General features: G+C 35.4%; 1 protein-coding gene across 7 annotated transcripts in view; it reads left to right on the forward strand.

Annotated features, from left to right (window-relative positions):
* The window catches only part of pam (peptidylglycine alpha-amidating monooxygenase), a 121949-nt gene extending 97542 nt beyond the window's left edge, over positions 1 to 24407 (forward strand). For 4 of the 7 annotated variants that reach the window (XM_015367021.2, XM_015367013.2, XM_069187275.1 and 1 more), the window contains 12 exons: positions 3031 to 3330; positions 5909 to 6038; positions 12084 to 12200; positions 12479 to 12551; positions 13141 to 13351; positions 13924 to 14127; positions 14563 to 14681; positions 17507 to 17606; positions 21166 to 21219; positions 21741 to 21977; positions 22286 to 22345; positions 23557 to 24407. In XM_015367021.2, coding sequence (XP_015222507.2) covers positions 3031 to 3330; positions 5909 to 6038; positions 12084 to 12200; positions 12479 to 12551; positions 13141 to 13351; positions 13924 to 14127; positions 14563 to 14681; positions 17507 to 17606; positions 21166 to 21219; positions 21741 to 21977; positions 22286 to 22345; positions 23557 to 23738 — 1787 coding nt within the window. In that variant the 3' untranslated portion in view covers positions 23739 to 24407. The remainder of the gene's footprint in view (positions 1 to 3030; positions 3331 to 5908; positions 6039 to 12083; positions 12201 to 12478; positions 12552 to 13140; positions 13352 to 13923; positions 14128 to 14562; positions 14682 to 17506; positions 17607 to 21165; positions 21220 to 21740; positions 21978 to 22285; positions 22346 to 23556) is intronic. The other 3 variants (XM_015367036.2, XM_015367054.2, XM_015367045.2) reach the window with 3 other exon arrangements.
* The last annotated feature ends 1033 nt before the right edge of the window (positions 24408 to 25440 follow it).

Below are 25440 nucleotides of genomic sequence, written 5' to 3' on the forward strand. Positions count from 1 at the left end.
ATTATATATTATAATTATTATGATAAAGATAATTGAGTATCTTTTTTTTCACAGAACAATGCATAACTTTGCAAACGGCAAACACTATTTTTTCACTCTTGAAACATCAATGTGACATTTTAATATAACTAAAATACATGTCACTGCAATGTTTTCTGTCTGTGGTGAAAGGAAATTTCCTTGAATTATTCACTTTTTTTGAGCAGTCAAGTGTTTTTGTAGAAACCATTTACTTTGCACAGAAAATAGGTTGACAATACAAACAGGAATAAAAACTCTATACGCATTTTATATTTTTTTACAGTGTGTTGTAGTTTTGGTTTCTGTTTTATTAACACCATTTAGATTCTTTCTGTGGTGGTTTTGTTAATAATAAATTGCTTATACAGGGAAAAAAAAAGCATCACTCAAAGCTCAGGCATACTCAGGGCCTGGTATGACTGTGAGTCTTTCGAGTTGTTGATGGCTTTTGCAACCCTGCATATCCACAACATTTCCAGGGCAACCAGGAATATTTTGGAAAAAATTTAGTCCCATAAGAATGGGTCTTCTGTGATTGGATGTCCTGTCATTTCTGCTTTCTTTCACTTTGTGTTCTGTGGTATAGACTGAAAGTTTTTTTTTTAACTTTGGTCACACAGGTGAATCAACGTTGTAGTTGCTTTAGCTTCTGTAATGCATGTTAAGAATGTAATAATGGTCACAAATGGGATGACTCCATCCAGCCCATTTGGTAGTTAACAGGTCTGAGGATCTTATCTAGCAGTTTGTTGAAAGAAGCCAGGGGATTGGTTTCAACAACATGACTGGGCAACTTTGTTCCACATTTCCACAACCCTTTGTGTTATAATGTGCCTCCTTTTCTCAGTTTAAAATGCTCTTCCACCTAGGTTTTACTTTGCATCTTCTGTTTTATGTTATCAAAACCGTGCTCTTTGTGTATTTCTGTCAATTCTGATGAACATGGATGTGTTATTTTTGTTAGGAGAAATGTAGAAAAAAGAGAATTGTCCATCAATCTAGAGCACTTTTCTATCTAGAGGACTTTTTTACATTTATGCACATAATCCTCCTTTGAAGCAGAGAGTTAATCTAGCATTTAGAGTAAAATGAATTACAAAATTATATACCATATGAAGGTGAGGGATGTACAAGGAACAATCGTGTAGCTACAATAATTTTCCATCCATCCATTTTCTAACCACTTTATTCAATACCGGACTGCAGGGGAGCGGGAGACTATACTGGCAAGTAAAACAAGTTCAGTCAATAAAATAAGTAAGGTTGTTACAAGATAGCCTGTCCTATGCAAGCTGAAACAGTAAGATTTCAGACAGATTAAAGTGAATGGAGCTCTCATTTGACCTTTTTAACTTACCATACCCTTTCATTTCTACTTGACAAGACTGTCAGCTAGAAGCATTTCAGGCTTCTGAATCTGACAAATTCTAATTATGGTCTCATCTAATATTTAGAATTTGTGATCATGTAAAAACAAAAAATGTATCACATACATTTTACAAGTTTTTATTGATCAGTATTGGAATATATTTACAATTACAAAGAGTAACTTCATTCTCTTCATTGTATTTTGAAAATAGGAACAATCTAATTTAAAACATGGACAATTTGATAGACTAAGCAAAGATTTGATTTTTTTGGGCCTTAATTAGAGATGAAAAATAATTGGATACATGCACAAAACATTATTGTTTTTAATGAGTGTTTGCGTTATCCTGTTTATCTCTTCTCTCTTTTAAAGTTTGAATCTGATTCAAACAAATCTCAGAAATTTGGTTACATTTCTTAGCTTGTTGTCACACTAGCGCATTCTTGTTTTGTTGTACTTGTAGTGCCTTGTAAGTGCAATTTATAAAAAAGGAAGTAACCAAAAGGATGATGAGACCAATATTAGGATTAGTCGCTCATGATTCACTTTTAGTCACTCACAAGTTTGACTATTATACACCTTAGAAATCAGTCTGATTAATTAATAATTCCATGTTCGTCTGGGGCAGTGTAGATGACTACTGGTTGCAGACGTCCATACTGTTCAAGAATGCTCAGTTTTTTTCTGGTTAACTAGAGGCACTGATAAATCTGTTTTTAACTCTGATGTGACAGGGCATTGAAGTGACAGCTATCCTACAAAGGAAGGGGATGTGGAATTTTCCACATAGGAAAATCTGCTCATCTAAAAATGAAATGCTTCTTACAGCCACTACAGTTTCAAAGAACTGGTAGTGTAACTTAGTTTGAAGCATTAAAGACATCAAACACGTGTCCATTTATGGAGGACCAAAATAATGCTTGAGAAATCCTGTAACTTCAAGTCTTACATCAAGAACATTTTTGTATGCTTTATAGAAATATGAGATTGTACACCAAAGAAGAATATAACAAATCTGCTTTGTCATCTATTAGAATACCTTATATTATCCATTTTGTGGCAGTTATATTTTATCTTATCTCAAGATAGTCATGTTTATGTGTTGTAAAGCATTAGCACGATGTATCAAACCAGTGATTCTTAGTTACATTATGTGGCTTTTTTAGCATGAAAAAAAGATTCTTAGTAATATTTAACACAATGATAGCAAAATATTTCTGTTTTTCTTAAGATAACGATAAAAAACTAGAACAGATACAATAGTTTTTGTTGTATCTAAACTGATTTTTTCTCACCAGTCCAACTATTCTGGTGTTTGCTAACATAATCAAGCAGGAAAAATATATGGATCTTCTTTTGGAAAAAATATAACTCTTTTGATTGTGTTGTTACGATATCTGGAGTGAAAGGAGTATGATTTGATGGTTTGATGTCACTCACCTCTGTATCAATTCCTGTTATACTGCACTATTTCATTTTCTTTCTATATGCTCACAGCTTACTTAACACTTTCTTTTTTTCAGTTATCTGTTCTGTGAAAGGAATTACCCTTTCTCAATGTGCCGTTCCTCTCTTCTTTCTTGCTCCATTTATACAGCTTCTTGTTTCTTTTCTTCCTTTTCTTTTCCCGTTCTATGCAGGTGACTTCTATTCCCTTCTCTCTAAACTCCTGGGAGAAAGGGAAGATGTTGTCCACGTGCATAAGTATAACCCCACAGAGAAGGCCGATCTTGTGGCTGAAATTGATAACATAGTCCAAAAGAAGGCTCTGGTTTGGCCCGATCAAAGACAAATAGACTACAATGGCAAAGCAGATACGATTCTTGTGAGGGACAGAATTCACAAGTTTCACAAGTTAGAGTCGACTATAAAGCCTCCTGGGAGCAGAATAATAACAGCTAAACAGCCAAACACAGAAGGGGCAAATACTCGAAAACAAGGTGGGTTTTGGTCTTGCTCAGAAAGACATGACAGTTTGCGTTCAGTGGGGCAAAGTACAGATGTATGTTAAAAGCACTTTAAACGTTTGTCACATTTGCTGTGTTCTGTGTATATTAAACTTTTAATCTTACACTTCATTTTTTGTTTACAAATTTGAATGCCTGGTTAATGACTGCATAGGCTTTAATACCTTTACTGCAGCTTAATTTACTTTAGAAGTTAATCTAGTGATTAAACATTAAGGTGGATTTATAGATTAGAATACTCTCCCAGAGGAATCCCCTGGAGTTATCACTTAGCGAGTTTAAAAGCTTCTGTGATGAGTTTATAATGCCTTCATTCTATGCAATGAAACCTATATTGCAACTAGACTGATTTTACTTTGTAGGGTTATTGCTGCGGTCAATATTTATTGCATTTTTTTGGTCCTGAATTTAGAATAACGAATGCAGTTGGACTGCTATGACTCATGCTCGTCAGGTTTCTATGACAGCCAGCCCACATGACCTCACACACATTTCCAATTGCATTGTGGTCTCTTCAGGATTGATTAGGTTTGGATCTTTTGTGCTAATGCACAAATCTTGTTGCTGTTACAACAAGTACAAATTAGTCATGCAGATAACCACTTTTTTTTTAGCCTTAGATATTCGAGTGTGAGCCTGTTTTTCATGTCGAAGCTTGCTTATTCTTTACACATCTCCACATCTGCAGTTGAATAATTCATGAAGCACTGTTCAGAAATTGTTTCTGTCAAAGTGCAACAGTAATGCCATTGAATTCTACTGAGGTGTGAAGCAAATACAACCATGTAAGGAATCTTGCTGCAGGTCTCACAGTGAGGAAAGCAAATCTTAGAAGTACAGAAATGCTTATCTATAAACATGAGGAAGCTTGAGATGAAACGCAATAAATAATGAGGATTTTTACAAGTTTCATTTAGACATTTGGGAACATATGTAATTGCTTTATAACCACATACTGTATGTAACAGGTGTTTAAAATTCTGGGTTACTGGAAATCATATTGAAATCCCTTTGAGAAGGAAAAGGAATAGTTTTGTTTTATAAATTGAGAACAAAATCATATTCTGTGGCTATTTAAACAGATTTGTAATTATTTTTTTGCAAATTGGTAATTGCAAAAGTTTGTAGTTTTGCAAACTTTTATTCCAGATGCCTTTGTCGATTCTAAAATTATTATTGATTATGTAAATATCTGTGTTTATGTTCACCTTCTTCCATTCCCCCTCAGGGCTTTAAAATCTGAATACAGAGAAGTACATCATAAAATTCATCTTTGGAAAGTGTGCAGTAGTCCAAAAGGAACAATTCATTAATTAAACAATGTATATAGTTTTACATAGCACAACAGAGCAGGTAGTCACTTGTAAATAATTGTTACATTGTCTTACATGGAAAAACAGCATAAGTGTAGCACTAATTTGCCAGTGATATTTGATACACAATATTAAATGTATATTTAATGAAGCACTCCTCCCAGTTCTTGTTAGTGGCTTTTATAATCTATTGATTATTGTTTAGCATTAATGGGCAGCTGTAAAGCAGTTGTACAGTACAACAGAATAGCCTAACTGTAAATTTATAATGTACTAATGTACTTTTACTGCTGAAAGCAGCATTGCTCCATGTGAATGAATAATGTAGTTAAATCTAAAATTATATTGCATATTATGGTGGTATTTAAGCTGTTTAGATGTAATGATAAAATCTACAGGGTTATGTATATTTCATTTTCTTGTTTATTTAAATGGCTGTGTTGCAACCCTAAGGCATTTTGAAGATGTAGAAAATTAGAAAACACAGATAATGTGCAGGACTATAAACTATTTAAAGCAGATTTAATCCTAGAAACACTAAAAACAGCAGAAACAGATGTCATAAAAGTTCAATTTATGCTTAATCTTACACATAATGCACTTTCTTCTCCTCAGATTCCGCATATTGTGCGTGTGCTGTATGTTTGTTCTGAGTAACTTCATTGGGTTAGTGGTTGGGATTGAAAAAACAATGTATTCTGAAGGTAGTTCATGTCAAAAAAGGTTTAAACAACAAACAAAGGGTGGTTGCAAAATACACCAATAAAGGTCCATTCCTAGCTGACACTGAAAGTTCCTATCTACGGTTACAGAGAAGCAACTAGAGACTAATAATTGCAGGTTTGGTTCCTTGACTATGGCTAAGGCCTTTAACATAATAGGCCATCAGGACACCCATTTAATACAGTACATCTTTGATCATTAACAATCGTGTCTGAATTCTTACATAAATTAAATTATATATAATAAATGATTGTGCAATCCCAGTGAGCATGCATTTTTAATGGAAGATGCAATATATGTTACTTGACTACATATTATTGTGTCTTAAACCAACAGGTTGAAAATCAGTAATCTAATGTGTTCTGTTTTGCTGTATAAAGCCATACATTTGGACATTTTAGCCAGAAATAACATATCAGTGCTGAAATCTATATCATATTGTATCATGTGTGATACCGTATGAGCAGCACTTCTTGTCTGTTTACTTAATACCTCTTTCCTGTTTTGCTGTGTAGATTTCCATTGGGAAGAAGTGGCTGACTGGCCTGAAGTTCAGCTCCAGCTTGGTCAGGTTTCTGGACTGGCGCTTGATTCTGATGATAACCTCATCATTTTTCACAGAGGGGATCACAGATGGGATGTAAAGTAAGTTTAGTCACTTGACAATGCATGTAGTCTCACAGTAGAGTCTCACTCTTAATTATAGATACAGTATATGCCAGCAGCCATATCACCCTGCAACTCACAACTGGCAACCCACTGAAGCTAAGCAGGTGTGAGCCTGGTCAGCACCTGGATGGAAGACCTCCTGGGAAAATCTAAGGTTGCTGCTGGAAGAGGTGTTGAGGGGGGGACCTGCGGTCCACGTGGGTTCTAATGCCCCAGTATAGTGACGGGGACACTATACTGTAAACAGGCGCCGTCCTTTGGATGAGACATAAAACCGAGGTCCTGACTCTCTGTGGTCATTAACAATCCCAGCGTGTTTCTCGTAAAGTGTAGGGGTGTAACCCCGGCGTCCTGGCCAAATTTCCCATTGGCCCTTACCAATCATGGCCCATCTATGAATTGGCTTCATTACTCTGCTCTCCTCCCCACTGATAGCTGATGTGTGGTGAGCGCTCTGGTGCACTATGGCTGCTGTCGCATCATCCAGGTGGGGGCTGCACATTGGTGGTGGTGGAGGGGAGTCCCCATTACCTGTAAAGTGCTTTGAGTGGAGTGTCCAGAAAAGCGCTATATAAGTGTAAGCAATTATTATTATTTTTATAATTATTATTGTATAGATTCCTGCATGAATTTTCTTATCTGTTCATTGAATTATTTTGACCTTCCTGCTATACACCAAAAGTGCATAAATGCAGTGCATGAATAAATTGTATGGCAGACATGTATTCTACATGTTAGAACAGTGCAGTTCAAACTGTAGGAAATCTTGCAGGCTGCACTTCACAGCAGGAAGTCAAATCTGTAGTTGAAACTGCCAGTTCAGCAGGTATTAAAAATTAAGGTTGTGCTTTGATACAAAGATTTGATGTATGGCATTTCAAAAGCTATTTCATAACATGTTGTGACTTGAAAATTACTGCTACATACAGAATACACAGTGCTTTCCAGATTTATTCATACCTCTGATTAAATATGAATACAAATCATCAAATAAAGTAACAGAAAGATGTAGTTTGGATAACGTGTCTTGCTTAACCAGTTAAAAATCTCATACTAAAAATCTTAATAGCATTGTACAGAACAAAGTCATATGAAGTCATATTTGTCATAAATAATTAATCCAGAAAATACAAGGGTCACAGCTACTCACGCCTCTGTAGTTAATATTTTGTAAATCATCCTTTAGCATAGATTGCACTGACAGGATGCCTCCTGAAATGTGCTATGAGGTTCTGGCTCTTCCGAAGGGGATTTTTGGTCATTCTTCCAGACAAAATTGCCATAGGCCCCTCAGAGCCTTCATTTGCCATTTGTGAACAACCATATTGAGTTTCAGCCACAAATGTTTTATTGTATTGAGATCTGGAGGTTACAATGGCCAGTGAAAAACATTTATTTTGTCTGCAGTTAACAATTTTTTGTCAATTTGGATGTCATGCTGAAATGTTCTTTTTCACCCAAGCTTAAGCATTTTGGCAGAGGGAACCAGGTGTTTGACTTAAATCTCCTGGTACATTTTTCCGTTCATGATTTCTCCTATCTTAACAAGGACTCCGGGGCCTGTGTGTGCAATACAGCCAAATGTGTCAAATTTTAGTAGCCTCTTCTCTTTGTTCACCCTGAGAAGAGGCTTCTTCCTTGCACCCAAGCAATGAATTTGCTCAGAAGTACAAAAATGAGACGGAAGAGTTTTGGACAATGTTTTATGGGCAGATTAGACCAAGAGACAAGGTAATAGAAAGGTTCAACTGTGAAGAAAAAAGGAAGTGCAGATACTCCAAAGAACTGCACAACGGTGAAGCATGATAGAGGTAATGTCATGGCTTGGACATCCAAAGTCGCTTCTGAAACTGGTTCACTTGTACTTACAGTATTTATTATGTAATTAATGATGATATCAACAAAATTAAAACCTCAGGTTTACAGGAGTTTATTGTGTTCTTACAGTATGTAGAAGAAAGTGGTTTTGTTGGCAGAACATTTGGAAAATCTTAGTCTTAGACCAAGTAAATATCTCCAGATTGGATGTCAAAACATCCCAGGAATTCACAAAAACTCAAAGTGGCTATAGCAGAGTCTTGGCAACCCATCTCAAATGATCAAGGGAGAAAATGACAGAATAGTTTGGTGATCTTAGTGAGTTACAGCTGATGGAATTCTATCCTGGTCGCTTGTGGGCACCAGGCACACACAGTGCCCCTCACTAGACAGCAGTGCAATTCCTCCATACCAAAATACTGATCCTATGCTGCAACACTTTGACACTGTCTGCCTTGCAGACAGGTATGATGTTACTTCAGTAGCTGGTTCACATTCTCCCCATCTAAATTCCTCCTATTCTCTTCCACAGCAACCTCACGACACAGCGGATAACTCCGCCACACCAAAAAGATTAAATGTAGGGCAGCATGGTGGGGCAATGGTCTTCCCTGTGATGGACTGGCATCCCACCCAGGGTGTATCCTACCCTGCCCCCATTGTTTGACTGCAGAGGCTCTGATTCCCCTATAATGGAAACGGTTTAGAAGATCAATAGATGATCAAATGTATGCATGGAAAAATCCAAAACTAGAATAAATATTATAGTATAGTATATTTAACAGTGCTTCCATAAACACAAATACAAACTGTTCGACTGATATGGAAACATTTTGACTTTGCAGTAATACTTTTTGATAGCACTGTAGTTCCAGAGGCTTCTGTTGCTCTTCTAAACAGCAGAATGTTACCGTACAGTAGATGTGTGATTATTGGATTGAATTTAAAGTATAAATAAATGTGACCTGGTTTCAGGGATACATTTAATTATTTATGAGAAATATGTCTTATCTCCGTCCAACAACATTATAATAACAATGTAATATTTTTAGAATTGTTTTAAGACACATGCAATATATAACACTTTCTGCGATATGTTTTTCTTCCAGTATCATTGGGTTTATTAATAATTTGGAGGGCACTGTATTTACTATTAGCTATGATATTAAAATGAAAGCTGCTTAAAAAAAGTAATTTAAATGATTTTTTTAATGGCATCTATTTGAATAATTGTATTGTTGTGAATGTAATATAAAAATAAACTAAAATAAAATAACACTAACTAAAATGTTCTATATTGGTATAAATTGAGCTTTGAAGTAAAATACATTCATATTTTAATTAAATTCAGATGGAAGGTAGAAAAAGAAAAAAATCCAGGACTTGGTAATATTTGCTGTTTTTATAATTCATTATTTTGGAATGTTAGCCAGTGGAGAAGCCTCAGACTCAACAGTACTATATTGCTACATTCAACCTACATTAAATCTACATCTTTCTACATAAATGTAGATTATGTTTATTTATTGTTTATTTATTATTTATTGCTCAATAGTGTGGAGCCGTGATAGCTCAGACGTCAAGGGCATCTAGCTCCTGACTGGAAGGTCCCGGGTTCAATCCCAGGTAGGGGCAAGCGATGTAGCTTGCTCTAATTCCTTCCAGACTGCTCCCAGGTCTACTCAGCCTGCTTTCCAAATGAGTACCAGGGGTTAATGCTTCCGGGGGTAATAGGCCAGCCAGAGCGTAATGCTGACCACATCACCTCCACCTCTCATGTCAGTAGGTCAAAGACAAATGGTGTCCCTTACACCCCATGGGCCCTCATGGCCTGAAAAGGGACCTACCTTACTCAATACTGTGTTTTGAGTGTTTCATTTATGTGGTTGAATGTTTCTAAGATGAAGTGTCATTTCAAAAAATACTTTGTGACTTTCCTAAAATATACCAATTTTAATAACTTACAATGTGTATATTCAATATACTGATATATTTTAGCTAAACGTGTATGTATTTTCTTACAAAAAACTTTGAAAGAAAAAGCAAGCAAACTATTTTTGCATATAAAAGTTTTCCCTATCTGAAAGAAAAAAAAACATGGAGAATATTTATTGGTATTTGGTGCTTATCACAATATCCTCCACCTGCTTGAGATGTTTGATCACCCAGTTTTAGCAGTATATGGCTCTCTATTTCTGCCCATTCAGTTCCCATAATCTGCAAGAACGTGTACTGTAAGTCTAGTTTCAGTCTTCTTTTACTGCTCTTCAGTCGTTGATAAATGTCGTAATTTTGACTGCAGGTGTGAATTGCCTCTGAAAAAACTCTTAGATTTTGTATCTGTGACAGCTTTTGAGATTTTATTTAAGATTTAAACACAAAGTTTCTCTCTAGGTATTACCTAGTTTAAATATTGCATTGCTCTAGCAGCATGTGCTGACTTTTCCCATGCAACTTAAAGTACTTCAATGCTTTCTGACTTTTAAAACTATTTATAGCCCTTCCTGATATGTTCTATCTAGGGCAGGGGATGAACGGAAAGCATTCAAATCCAGCCTACAAAGTAGAATGTACAGCATGAATGCAAATTGGCAAAGTAGTGGGAACTACTTGAACTGGTTGCTCAGAGGAGATTTAGCCATTCTTAGAACACACATACTTTTTATTGGAGAACGGAATACCTTAAAAAAAATGTCTGCTTAAAAATTCAACATGTATGTAGGAACTCTTGCTGTGTCCATATCTATTTACATGATATTTACACGTGGTATTGGAGGCATGTGTGCCATCTGATGAGAAAGTTGATCTAGAAATTCTTTAAGCCTGTGAATTTGAGATACAGTATGTGTCATTCTCCTGTGACAATGATCTTGTGGAAGCTGGAGGCCACATAAGTGTGCTGAAAATAAAAAAAAAAACAGGCAGTTTGTCATTTGAATTTGGTGCACTAAATTTTATCAATGCCTGGAGAAAACTCCCATTAAAAGGAATAATGCAAAACGTCAAAATATCAATTGTAGTCGACTGCAGTATTGCAAGTTATCTTTGCTTTGTTTTGTACAGTACTATGACATTGTGTGATGTTTTTGTGCTAATTTATTGGAGGAAAAAGTTCATTTGTGACTTCAGTTCCGCTAACCTTGTTTTTCCCATAAAGTCTTAAGCTCTGCCTACCATAAGAGTTTTCAGGAACATAACCCTCATGGTTGGCAAGGGGTTTTTGTATAGTGATCATGATACAGGTATTAAAAATAAATAATAAATGTGTTGTACATAGGTAAGTATAGTGAATAATAATTCACCCAATCTCATTTTTCTGTTGTGTGATTTCTGCTGGCCATATACACGAAAAGTGCTTTTATACTGATAATTATTGAAGTGGAGTTTCAAGTAAATTAATATTTCCATATGCCCCACAAAAAGTCAAAATATTCTTGTTAAGAATTTGAGTTCCTAGAATGACATTAATTTGCAGAGCTTTACACCTGGAGACTTGTTCCAGTTGAGTTGTCCTTGCAGCAATGCATCAGAATTGTCCCATTAAGCTTTAGAAGCAAAGAAAAAGATCTAATTAATTTTGTAGAACTAGGTGTGAGTAAGGAGTGTGCACCTTTCCATTCATCAAGGTATAAATTATTTACACCTCTTATGAGTATTGTGCTGCCTTGATCTGGCAAGACAATCAATCTGAATTCATAATAGGCCAACCTTCAAGAAACTGACAAATGGAGAAGAATTTTAGTCATCACTATTACATCACCCTGTAGAGGACAGTGGATTATTATTTTTCCCCTTCTTCAGAAAGTTACAGAATTAATTAACTGTAGTGTATACAGCCTCTGAATAACTTAAAATTTGAAGTACAGTAATTCATTTCTAACTCAAACCTAAATATAGAATTCTTTTTGAAATGGAGCAGAACTGCATAGGTTTTGGTCATTCATCTTTCATTTTTGTTCATTACTGAATGGAATGATCTGCTTTACACTGCTTATGCTTTACACCGTTATGAGTAATCCTTTAATGATGGTACATAAATAGAGTGATACGTACATTTCATGAAGTTGCAACTCTTTTTTAACAGTGGCCCTGCAGTTTTGTACTTTGTGGCTGCATTTTCACTAGTGGCTGAAGTAACATGTCTAATTTAAAATTATATGTTAATTGTTTAACGTTTTATTCCTTTCTATTCATGTTTTGTAGTTCTTTTAACAACCAGCGTATCTACCAACAACAGGACCTAGGTCCTATTCAGCAGTCTACAATCCTTGTGGTTGATCCTGCTAAAGGAAGAGTTCTCAAGGCTTCAGGAAGGAATGTGTAAGTGACATTATTTTTGGAAGAGGTTTCTGTTTGTGTTTTTCCTGCCGTTAGCATGTTTTCCCAATATTTCATTTTGCTTAAAAAGCTACATCTTTGCAGTCTTGGAGAGTAGTGGCTTATATGTCTTAACACCTAAGTTTTAGAATAATGTAGCAGAATTGATCATAAAGCACTATCTGATATATATATATGTATTATAGACTTAGATTATCATTCCAACATACAAATGTTTTTTTCTTTTCAGTGAAAGCATAACCTTACTTTTTTTTATTCAGCTTCTATTTGCCCCATGGTATCACTACAGACAAAAACAATGACTACTGGGTCACAGATGTAGCACTTCATCAGGTAAATAATAACTCTTTCTGTTTTCAGAAAATACTCTGACAAAAGAGTCAAGGTGCATTAGCTATTTGAAAGAATATCATATTCCCTTCACATCCCCTTCCAGTTTGGGATGCCAAACATAATCTCACATTAGATGAAATGGAAGCAGATTAATGTGTCTCGGTTTCTGAAGTAGGCTTTTATATTTATTAGGGGAAGGGCAAATATGGAAACATATATCTTACTAAAAAAACAGCTCTATTTTAAGGTATTGGCCTATTTTATTTTCAGTCTAGTCTTTCATGCTTTTTAAACTGAATTACAGATAAACAGTAAAACCATTCTCGTTTTCTTGTTTGAAAAGGCATGTTAGGGATAATTTTATATTTTTGTTCTGCATACAATTATTTTTAGTTTGGCCAGTTTGTGTGTGTCCATGAATGAAAAGTAGGATCGATTAAATTCTGTTTTTTTTCACTTATTAAAGAAAACATTGTTGCAAAATATGGCGATCAAACATTTTTTTCCAGATGAATGTTGTATGGGGAAATATTCAACACAAGGGGTTGTGCTCAAAGAAACAGATAACACCGATTTCATCTCATTGTAGGTATTTAAACTGGGGAGTGATGGAAATGGTGATCCCCTAATGGTCTTGGGAAAGGCATTTCGGCCTGGGAGTGACAATTACCACTTCTGCCAGCCCACAGATGCAGCTGTGGACCCAGTTACTGGAAATGTTTATGTCTCTGATGGATACTGCAATTCCAGAATTGTTACATTTTCACCTGATGGTAAATTCTTAAGGCAATGGGGAGCAGGTACGAAGCAAGTTTATGGTCAACACTTTCCTGATTTAGGAATTTCGAACTGCATTTAAATTCAAACGCCACAATAGATCTCACAAGTGGAATAGTGCAAGGTATTCCTTTTGTAATACCTTTTTTATATTTGGATATTTTAAACCATGTCTTTACAGAAAAGTAAATATTGTTGGTAGTATGTTCACTTTTAATTTTATGTTGTCATGGACCTTTTCTGGTTATGCTAATCAGTCTTTTCAGTTGCTTCTTTACATCTGAATTGCTCTGTAAAGCAGGGGTACCCGAAGGTTCGTTAATCTCACACATCCCCTGCAGAGTTAATCCTTTCTCTGGGGTAAAAACAAATTCAATATGCACTTCAAATCCTGCGATGACGTGTTTTCACAGAGCTTTTTGCGATGCAGTTCTCATGTGCCTTATCACATTACAGATTGTGTGAAATATTCTAACATACATCTATTCCCTAAACTTCATTCATAAAACAGACGTTTTATACTGCTATAGATTTCTACTACTCTTTCGTTTTTTTCACTTTAGAAAGCAATCGTGTTTCATCTTTTTATATTTAGGTTCCTCAGACAGACGGAAGCTAGTCCCATTCAATATTCCTCATAGCCTGGCTTTTGTACCAGACCGGCAGGAGCTCTGTGTAGCAGACAGGGAGAACGGTCGAATCCAGTGTTTTGTGGCAGAATCTGGAGAATTTGTGAAAGAAATCAAGAAAAATGAGTTTGGAGGAGAGGTGTTCGCTGTCTCATATGCAGCTGAGCGCGGTGTGTATATACCAGTTCATATCTTGTCTTTGTAAGCTAAAAAGTACTCATGAATATTTTATTCTTGCCTCTGGCCATTTTAAAGATACCGCCTTCAAATTGTTGTATCCCAATGTATTGTAGACAAAGATGCATTTGCAAAAAAGTAGCATTAAAATTCTTCATTAAGTTGCTTTGCTTTTTCAACATAAATACATGTGCCTTTATACAATGTTGCCATTTCTATTTACATGCATGTGCATGAATATATAAATAGAAAACTGATGTCCTTAGTCCATGGATAGGATTGATTGTTTTTATATTTCAGGGAACAGAATAGATAAAAGAATCACATTCAGTTTACTTTTATTATATCTTTACACCTTTGCATACTTTTAGCTGTAATAAATGTTATGCTTTCACATCATAATTGAATGACAACTTTTGTTGTTTTAGGTGGTTTAATATATGCAGTCAATGGAGAGTCTTTATATGGCAGGTCTGCCCCACTGAGAGGTTTTGTGATGAATTATTCAACACAGGAAATTCTAGATACCTTTAGCCCAGACACACAGGTAAGCAAATAAACATTTATTCTAAGAATTGTTTTGCAGTTTCTTAAATTTGTGTGACAAGAATGTATTATTTCCTACAGTTACCACTAATCACTGCACTGAAACCTTAGTAGAAATGAATTGCAGAAATATGCGCTCAATAGCAAGGGAGGTGATATCAATAAGGCTGGGCAGATGGGGAAATTTTATTAAAAAAAACATTTTATAAATCTATTTGCCTATGTTTTCAACCTTAAGTATGTTTTAATCAACTTGAGCACTGAGAAACTCCTGCCGCTGTCTCTGGGTGAGAGATAGCAATCCAAAGGGCCACAGGTTGAGTTCACAATACTTTGTTTAATGAAATACAGGAGAAACCACAAGGACAAAAAACCCAATGAGTTTTAATGGTTATTACGTATAAAAGAACAGTCTTTGCTTTCTGTACCGTACCTTTGCTTTCATGTTCTTGTTCGGCCAGAAAGCGCCAATTTAGCCAGGTGTCCCACATGGCACGTGTACAGTTACAGAAAACTTGAATCAGTTAACTTGTAGGAAAAACACCTCAAAATCAGTCTATGTCTGTAGCTTGAAAATGTGACATGTCTACTGTTCTCTAGCTACATGGATCCGATAGACTCAAAACCAAATACAACACCAATTATTGCATTATTACATATTGTGCATTATTCTAATAACTTTATTAGTCATAATTCTGTTTTGAGATCACCTATCCCGCTCTCCTTTTCTGCACTTCAGAAACATTGTGTACTCAGTTATGATTTGTCATTTTTTTGACTGGGCTTCCATTAGGACAATCCACAGCAGCAACAGAAAGAGCTAACATTTGAATGTTGTGTTGCGCATTGAGGGGGGGCCCCCTGGTGGCCTTGGGGCCCTAGGCAGTCGCCGAGTTCGCCTATGCCTAAGGCCAGCCCTGGCTGAGAGCATTGGAAACATTTTTCCATGAACAGCATAGCAGGTGTCTACCAGATGGATCACTTTCACAAGATAATGTAACTGGATTCAGTGAAGAGTTCGTAGAGCTCTTCAATGCTAATACAGAAGAGTTGTCAAAAATGTTGATTGTTACCAAAGATGAGTCAAACCATAGGTACATCTCAAGTACACTGAAAGGCTTCAATGTTCAAGGTTGAATCAATACAGTGGAAGCGCCCAGCATGTCCACCTGATGTAATTTCATACCATGACCTAGTTGAGCTGACAAAGGAATAGCTAGCATCTTATCCAAATCTACAGCTACCATCAGTTTGATGCTGAAATTCTGACTGGTAGCATAAAGTTATCTACAAATAAATGGCAGGAGATGTTGACACATCATATTCTGCTACAGCATGAAAATGTTCAGTGTTCATTCACTAATGTGGGTCTGAAAAGTTGAATCAACCACCCTTGAGCCCAGACGTATCCTCAAAAGACTGCTGTGATGACTCTTTGAAGTCTGTTGTTGCACGGTTAATGGGGCAGTCGGAAGAGTCCTATTAACAGGGATTTTCTGGTCTGAAGGACAAACGGGCTAAGTGCACTTTGAACGTGTCATTCTTGTCTTTTTATTGTATACCATAGTTGCAAACCACTTCGAATGCTCCCTGTACGTTTGCACTATTAAAAATGTATTATTATTTTTGTTGATTTTTTTTCCCAAAAATAAAAAATCACCCTGGATTTCTAAACTCTATGTTACTGTCCTCAAAAGCCATGCAGAGCTCTGATTTCCATTGCACCTGAGCTATTAAGTACTGTACCTCAATGAAAAGTAATTAGATCATCCAATCTGTTGTTTTCAGCCCCGAATATTTTTCTTATGCAGGTGATGATATAAAGAGACATTTGAAATCTGATTAACTGTTGATATTAATATAGAATATATTATATGGCCAGCAGCCATATCACCCTGCAACTCACAACTGGCAACCCACTGAAGCTAAGCAGGTGTGAGCCTGGTCAGTACCTGGATGGGAGACCTCCTGGGAAAAACTAAGGTTGCTGCTGGAAGAGGTGTTAGTGGGGCCAGCAGGGGGCGCTCACCCTGCGGCCCATGTGGGTCCTAATGCCCCAGTATAGTGACGGGGACACTATACTGTAAACAGGCGCCGTCCTTCGGATGAGACGTAAAACCGAGGTCCTGACTCTCTGTGGTCATTAAAAATCCCAGGGCGCTTCTCGAAAAGAGTAGGGGTGTAACCCCGGTGTCCTGGCCAAATTTCCCCCCTGGCCTTTACCCCATCATGGCCTCCTAATAATCCCCATCTATGAATTGGCTACATTACTCTGCTCTCCTCCCCACTGATAGCTGATGTGTGGTGAGCGTTCTGGCGCACTATGGCTGCCGTCGCATCATCCAGGTGGATGCTGCACATTGGTGGTGGTGGAAGGGAGTCCCCATTACCTGTAAAGCGCTTTGAGTGGAGTGTCCAGAAAAGCGCTATATAAGTGTAAGCAATTATTATTATTATTATTATATTGAGAAACTCAAGATGACTCTAGCTATATAATATTTTTCCAAGGACATTTAAATATAAGACACCCACCTCAAAGCTGTTTTCATGATCCAAAAACAAGCTTACACTGTAGTACAGTAAATTGTGATGAATCCCTATGTGTTGAAAAGGCATCTGGTGAATTAACTATCTTTTTACTTTGGAGGATTTGCAAATGTCACATGTGTTGAGGTTAATATGTATTGAGTTTTTTTTAGTTGATGAAGGAATGAAAAATGAGTACGTTTTCAAGTGTTACTTTTTATCAGATTAATACTATGAAGAAAAAAATGTAATGGTCTTAATAAGATATAATTTACATCATGTTTCTTTTTTTCTGACCAGGAGTTTAAAATGCCACATGACATCGTTGTTGCCAAAGATGGAACAGTTTTTGTTGGAGATGCAACTGCTGACACTGTGATTAAATTTGTCTCTTCAGAGAGTAAGTGTTAAGTCTGGTTTGAAAATAACTGCTTTTGAGAAATAGTCCAAAATATCAGAGCAATCTTTATAACATTTATAACAAAATATTTATCTATATTCATATTTTCCACTCAAAATATATTATTCTGTATCCTGCTGCAAAAACATCATGTGAATTGTTTGGTTAAGATAATGATCAAAAAAGAAATTCAGAAGTTCTGATGTTGGATTGTTAACAAATCAGAATTTGTACAGAGTAGTTCTGTTTTATAAATGAAATGTACAGTTATTTGGACTTTATTTTTAAAAATGTGTCAAAAGTTAATTGAAAATATTGTTTCAATCCCCCCACTCTTAATCTGTCCTCATTCACTCTGGAAAAATGTGTTTCTAAATTATATAGCATTACATTTATATAGGCCATCAATGGCAATCTATAACACTGTGAAAGTATTAATGCAAATAAAAATTCAGGGTTCATTTCAAAACTAATTTCTGTGTAAGCATGTCATATTGGTTATTTATTTTTGTATTTATTTTGTAATGCTACTTCTAGAATGAATTGTAACTAGAAAACCAAACTGAAGAAATTAGTGTTTTGTTTCTTTACTGTCTTCAGTAACGAAACAGTAAATGGTTGATGCACACTGGCTTGTTTCTACTTGTACCTTACAATATGTAAGAAAATTAAAATGTGTTGTTTGTAGTTCATTTTTAAACCTAACCAAGCAAAGTGAAATAACAGTGATCTGTAAGCATACTGTATAATACATGTTGCTGTCATTTCAAAACAAAAATTTAGAAAGTATAAAGGTATTGTTTTTCTACTTGATATTTTTTTTCAAATTCTTCTTGACCAAATGGTCTTCACAATACTTCTTTTACAGTGTAAAATTAATATTAGTGTATAATGGTCCAATTGTGATCTTTCTATGTTCAAATTATTTTGTGCAGTGCACTCACAGTAAAATCGTTTGTTTTTCTTAGATTCTAATGATTTACTATGTTTTAGTACATAGTTATTATTTTAAGGAAATTACTCTTTTATGTTGATGGTGACAGATTCAAATATTCATGGTGATTTCCTTAGTGTTATGCTATCTCAAATTATGTACACAGAACATTCTAGATAATAATAGTATCAATAAAGATATATGCATTGTATACATGTATTGTACTTCTTGTTTGCAGCTGTTATTAAGGAAGCAATCTACAGTATTTGTTACTGTAATGGGAGAAAAAGATGTTTCACAGTTAATCAAGTGACATTTGACAGCATCCTACATTCCGTGACTGATGAGTGGAACAGAAATAGAAACAGTGTTAAAAACTGAAATGTCAGATGGATAATGCCATAGGCCCACATATCACATCATTTGTAACCATTCTGATTTAAGGTGACATTCCTCTTTGTTACAGAAGAGATTGCCTGACATTCCTGTAATATAGCTTTCTTGACATTTTCTAAAAGTGGGGATGTTTCCATTTTCCAAAAAGTCTCACTAATGAGCATTTTTATTTTTATTTTGGAGAACATTTCAATCAGTAAAATCTTGTCTAAATGTAATGATTTGAGTGTCATTTTTATGATGAAATTCAATAAATGAGGAGTAACATATAAGAAGCTTGTATCTATTGATTAGCCAAGGATATTACTTAATTTTTACTTAACAGCAGAAGAAATTAACCAAAATTTACTTCAATAAAAAAAACAATGTTACTGTTAGTGTTTACTAAGAATGGGTATTTTCATAGTATGAAACCAAAAATAGAGGGGAAGCTCTGGAGGGAGTCTACTTACATGCAAAATACAAATTATTCTATAATTATTAGTATCAATAATTGATATTTCTCAATAAATATGTAAACCTCAATGATCAGCAAGAGTCCTAGTAGTGCTGCCAAATCAAGTATGACACCTTATAGCCTGATTTCTTCAGATCTCACAAGCTAAGCAAGGCTAAACCTCTTCAGCAAGGGGATTGAAGACCTCTAAAGTCTTTAAGTGGTATCACTGGACTAGTTTATAAACCTATGCTCTTATAACAGAGCAAACACTGTTACGGAATGTGACACCCTTCAGATAAGACTTTAAGCTGAGTACAATAAAATCTCAGTATTCACAAGTTCAGTATTCACAGTTTGGCTTAACAAAGAGTTAACATCTCTTTGTTAACTGGGGCCTAGAGCCCACCACTAATAATGCAGCAGAGCATTGTTATGCTTCAGTTATTCAGTTATCTCCAGGAAAGCTTTGGATGTGCAGACTTGGGATGAGAGAAATGCTTGTACAGTATGTGACTCAGCGTTGTCCCATGAAATAAAAAAACTCTGTGGCCCCCATGGGCCATTGTTTTGTAAACATTATCACAGTCTCAGTTCTTGAACATCTTGTTAAAAATAATTAGAAAAAATATAAGAAAGAGAATTAGACAAATTGCAAGAGCAGTAATGAGTAGGTGTGAAGGGAGTGAGTACACTTACTGTAATTTACTTTCTCATCAGTTATTACTGTGCTGAAATAAACTTTATTACAGTACAGTAGAACTTTATAATAGTAATATAAACAAGATGTAAAAAGTATAGAAAATGTGCTCTACTAAGAATTAAAAAAACAAATTCTGATAAAGAGTAAGCTATAATATAACAGTGATCTAAGTACTTGAACTTAAGAGGAAAAACTGCTTTTGTGAGTTTCTAGTACTCATTTTAGTTAAAAATACTTAATACCAATAATAACTAACAGTATTTCTGAAATGGTTATGACAAAAAATATTAATATGGAAATGGTTGGTTGTGCGAATTGTGGAAACATACACTATTTTTCTCATAGGGTATTAACTACTGTATTTGCGAATTTCCCATCCACAGTGACCTCAAGAAATCAAATTAGGAAATACCAAAGTTGTACTTCATAACTGAGCATTGCATAGCAATTTTAGAAAGAGTAGAAGTGTTAACCCTGGTCTTCTGGCTAAAATCCACTGTGGGTTTGGAGACACCCTGAATTTCCCAGTTAATTCAAGTGGCTAAAGTAATTTCTCACATTTCCACCTCTTTGCATATAATGGTTACATAGTGTTGTCCAGATGAATGTTGAATTACCATAGTGGAACCTCCTACATGTGGGGCACTCTGGGATAATTTGGAATAAGCACTTTACAGATGTGATCATTTATTATTATCTAGATATGTGATTTGATTGTTTTTATAGATTCTTCAGTTCCATCCCAAAGCATTAAGCAGTCCTTGGAGTGATAGGGCTTAGAGCGCACTTCTTAATAGTATAATTTAGCTGAGATAATAGTTATATTACCCAGAAGTCTAAAACAAATAATCTTAGCATGTTGTTTACATAACATAACATAGGAAAAATCTGTTTCTTTTAACCCTTTCAGATATAATTATTTTATAATGCAAAATATTACAGTTGCACCGGATTCTGACATGAAATTGCAGTACAATTGCTATGCGCAATTGTATACAATAACACATGAAAATAATATTGTCTAAAAAGTTTATTCTAGACCGGCACCAGAAGTACTTTCATAGTTTTTGCATTTCTGTTTGGATTTTAGAAGCTGAACATCGCTCAGTTAAAAAAGGTGGAATTGAAGTTCATGAAATAGAAGGTAAGAACATATCTGAAAGACATTGTCATTATCTTCAGTAATACAATACAGTACAGTACAAATCAGTACAGTTTTCGTCAAGCAATCAATAACCCCAGACTTATGTTAGGACTGGGATAAAAAGTGATTTAATTGTATTACTGGGTAAACACCCTTGCCTTGTCTATGAAAATGTTTTTTTTTTAATTAATAGACAGTTTTGAGGTAGTTTTGTGCTCAATAGAGAATGAGAAGCACATAATAGTGCTGTCTTTCTTGTAATCATTTAGTAAATTAGCAATTCAGGTAATTGCTGCCATCATCAGGGTAAGAAGTTAGATAAACTGTTGAATCACATTTAAGTGTGTAAATACCTGTTAAGACACATGTGTAATTAACTACTGTACTTACTGTAAACAGCAAATGTTGCCTTTGCTCCATATTGTGAAAGATAATCTTCATCCTATGTTCTACTAACTGGAAAGGGATTCCTCTAAGAAAGTTATTTTTTCTGATCATTTTTTTTTATTTGTTTCTTTTAGAAATGGAAACTTTTGTTCATGCACAATTAAAGCCCAGTCACAAAGCACAGGCGCAAGGCCTTGCCAAAGGAATACCCCAGGAGCAGACGCAGCAGCCAGAGGAGAAGAAGACGATAGTGAAACAGAGCACTCAGGGAGCGTCTGTAGCTGTCATTACCACCCTGCTGCTCATTCCTCTTGTGGTCGTCATTGCCATTGCACTTTTCATAAGATGGAGAAAAACACGAATTTATGGAGGTACAATGCATTTAACTATTAATGAATTAATGTGAAAAATGATTTCTTTTTCTTCCATCCTTTGAGGCATTTCAAGGCATTTACAATCAAAACTATAAGCTGTTTACTAAAAGCGAAAAGAGCTTTCTTTTTCATTCAAGTATTTGATGAACTGTAAAAAATAATGTTTTTAGTAGGAGATTTTAAAGGATTAGGTGCTATAAAGCAACGTAATCTTAATCCTGTAATTGCCAATGTGCTTCATATGTAGACTTAGAAACGTAAAAACCATACATCAGATTTAATGTTTAATTTTTCATACTTCTTAGAAGACACTGAAACTAAACTGGAGTCCAGTTCTTCTGTCGGAATCTTGGGAAAACTTAGAGGTAAGTCACATGAATTTCCATCATAGATAATCTTTGAAAATAAAGCTGCAGTTTTTAAAATTACTGACCTAGCACCACCGCAGAGGCATTTAGTATAAACAGAATGCCTTGCAAACATTAACCAGCACTGTGGAATGTATGTAATGAAACATAATTAACATTAATATACCATGAAATAATATCACCTTCAGTTACTTCATCAGTGTGTTAAGCTTTCAGTGCAGTGGAAACTGCTTTAACCTCTGTTCAAAAAGAGACAGATGGTTAAAATGCTCAGATATTGTAGGACTAAAATACAAAAATAAATAGCCTTAAGGAGTAGAAACAACATTCTATTAGCATTACAAATCTATGGTCGGGACAATTCATTATGGAAGGAAACCTCCTTCTATCATTTGCTGTCAGTAATAATAAGTATGTTCTGTCTATCTTCTTTGACATTGCTGCCAAGTTTCCATCCAACAATCTACTTCTCCACAGCAATTCAAGGAGGTATTTTTAGCTTCTGGTCAGGCTTTATCCCTTGGAATATTTTCAGACTGATTTTCCAATCTTATCAGTGTAACATGCAAAAACAAGGAACACGTAACAGGAATCTGTCCTGTCTTCATAATAATATAAAACATTTCCACTTACTCAACAAGTTTTGCCATAACTATACTCATCTTATAGACATGGCATAGAGAATATTTTTGCTTAGTTTGGTATCTTTGTCTGACTAAAGTAAAGTGGAGTATTAATGCAGAACAGCTATTCAACCCAGAAGCTACTGATTGCAGAGTATGGAATATGTCAAATAACACAGCGTAAATCTTCAGCGAGCACTTAAGAGCACTATAGATAAGACTAATAAATATAATTTATATCACTTCAGCTTCTGTCACACTCTTTAGTATCAGGACTTGTCCTTGTTCAGTTTCATACAGGGAGAGACATGATAAAAAGCAGTTGGTGGTATACATACAAGTGATAATTTATTTGTAAGAAAAGATAACTGAGTTTTCACAGACAAAAGGTGGCTAAGATAACAAATGACACACTGTTAAAAGAAAAGGTTTTTTGTGTGCTTCCATTTTGTTCTGTTCTTGAATCTTAAGACCTGATTTTTCGTTTAAGAATTGTTTATATGGAAATTCATGTTAAAAAATAATTGCAGGTTATGCAAACAAAGCACAGCAAACTCACCCATTCTCTCCTGATTTCTAATACAGGGAAGACCGGCGGCGGTCTCAATCTGGGAAACTTCTTCGCAAGTCACAAAGGCTACAGTAGGAAAGGCTTTGACCGGCTGAGTACAGAAGGCAGTGACCAGGAGAAGGATGATGAAGAGGCCACAGATTCGGAAACAGAGGAGTACTCTGCTCCTCCTCCTCCTGTGTCTTCATCTTCCTAGAATCTACGAAATAATGATCATGAAGAGTGCTGACCGATCTGTTGCTCATGTGTGCAGGATGTATTTTAATAGTAACCGTAATTGTCTGTATCGGCTGCCAATAATTTATTTATTTGTGCAAAATTTCCAGGTATGAGGAACAACTGCCATTTTGTTAATTTATATAAATGGGACCAGAGTTAAAATGCTGGCAGAGCAAATTCAATATATATGGATAACTTTTAACAGGAGAAAAAGAGAGGGAAGGGGGGAGTCATTTATTTTTGTTACTATTGAACTGACAATTTCTTCTTCCAACCATTTATTAGCCAAACAGCCTTTTTTGTTTTCATTCTTGGTACAGTACCTTCGTAGACATCTCCTGTCTGTACATTTGTGCCTTTTCAATTAAGTATTCAGCCTTCTGCAGTACCTAAAAGACTAAAATGTGCCAGAGTAATAAGAGAGCTGCTAATTTGTCTCTTGTATTTCGATTTTCATGTATCTCATTCATTGAAAGTAAAAGAGAGAAATAACTATTCTGTATCTAAAACTGTATTTACAAAATTTTCCTATCTGATATGTGCTGAGATGTGTCTGATATTTATTGTGAAATACTGAGGTTTTACCATCAGAACACTATTTTCAGTAACAATGTAATTTGTGTAATAAAGTGTCTGCAAAGCATAATTGCTCGCTGTTGTGTTGTGTTCAGAATGCTTCTAGACCTTTCAGTGAAAAACATACAAATCGCAGGTTGTTTTGCAGAAATCTGAGTGTACATCCACTGAGTGTCGCATACTCTCCCACTTTTTAAAAAGGTTTGTTTACATGAATTTAACATTTACTGTTTTAAATCATTTGCACCGCTAGGGGCACCATAAAGATGGATTTTATATCTGTAAATTATCCATTTATCTCCAAAAGATTGTTTATAAAATACAAAATACGTTTTTTTTTCTAAAAAAAACATTTTAATCTTTCTGTTGTTATTAAAATCAAAACGATTTTATTGTTCTGAGGTCAGTGCCTGTGACATGCAGACAGCACTGTGGGGCTTTGAATCCATATCAGTTATGTTGTCTTACATTGTGGATCAAAGTGTCAGTAATTTGACGTGACACCACTCCAAACATCAGGACACACGTACAGTAAGCGAATAGAGAACTGTTTTTTCTCCTTGAATACTTGCCTGTTCTTTGACATGTTTTGCCCTTTATCTTTTTTTCACTTACTGTATGCTACACAATATTAAGCACTGACCAATAAATTGTTTGGCTTTGTCATAGTTTTATTACATTATTAATACATCATTCTCCACATCGGACCCTTCGTGTAGCCTCATCTAAGTTCAGTGAGTTTGTGTACACCGGTTTTTTAAATGTATTTGAACAACAGGACAAAATGAATGACAGGTCATCTAACCTCCTCGAAGCCCCATCCATCCCTCATATAAAGACTGACTTTTTTCTGGAAGGTTCATCTATTTACTGTTTAGTATTCACTTCATTTCCATCATTGTGATTGTGGATTGGGAAAGGGAACCGTTATCTCTGCACCCAAAAGGTACTCTGTGAAGTGTGGACTTATCAAAGGTGTCAGGTTACCATGGTTAGAGTAAGAAATTGGAGCTGCAAAGAACAAGTAGAGGTTAATTTCATACTAAAAAAAAAAGGAATTTTTTAGCCTCATGCCAGCTATAGGTGTTGAGTTAAAGATAAAA

This window comes from Lepisosteus oculatus, chromosome 3 (genome assembly GCF_040954835.1).
Source record: "Lepisosteus oculatus isolate fLepOcu1 chromosome 3, fLepOcu1.hap2, whole genome shotgun sequence".
Taxonomy (NCBI): domain Eukaryota; kingdom Metazoa; phylum Chordata; class Actinopteri; order Semionotiformes; family Lepisosteidae; genus Lepisosteus; species Lepisosteus oculatus.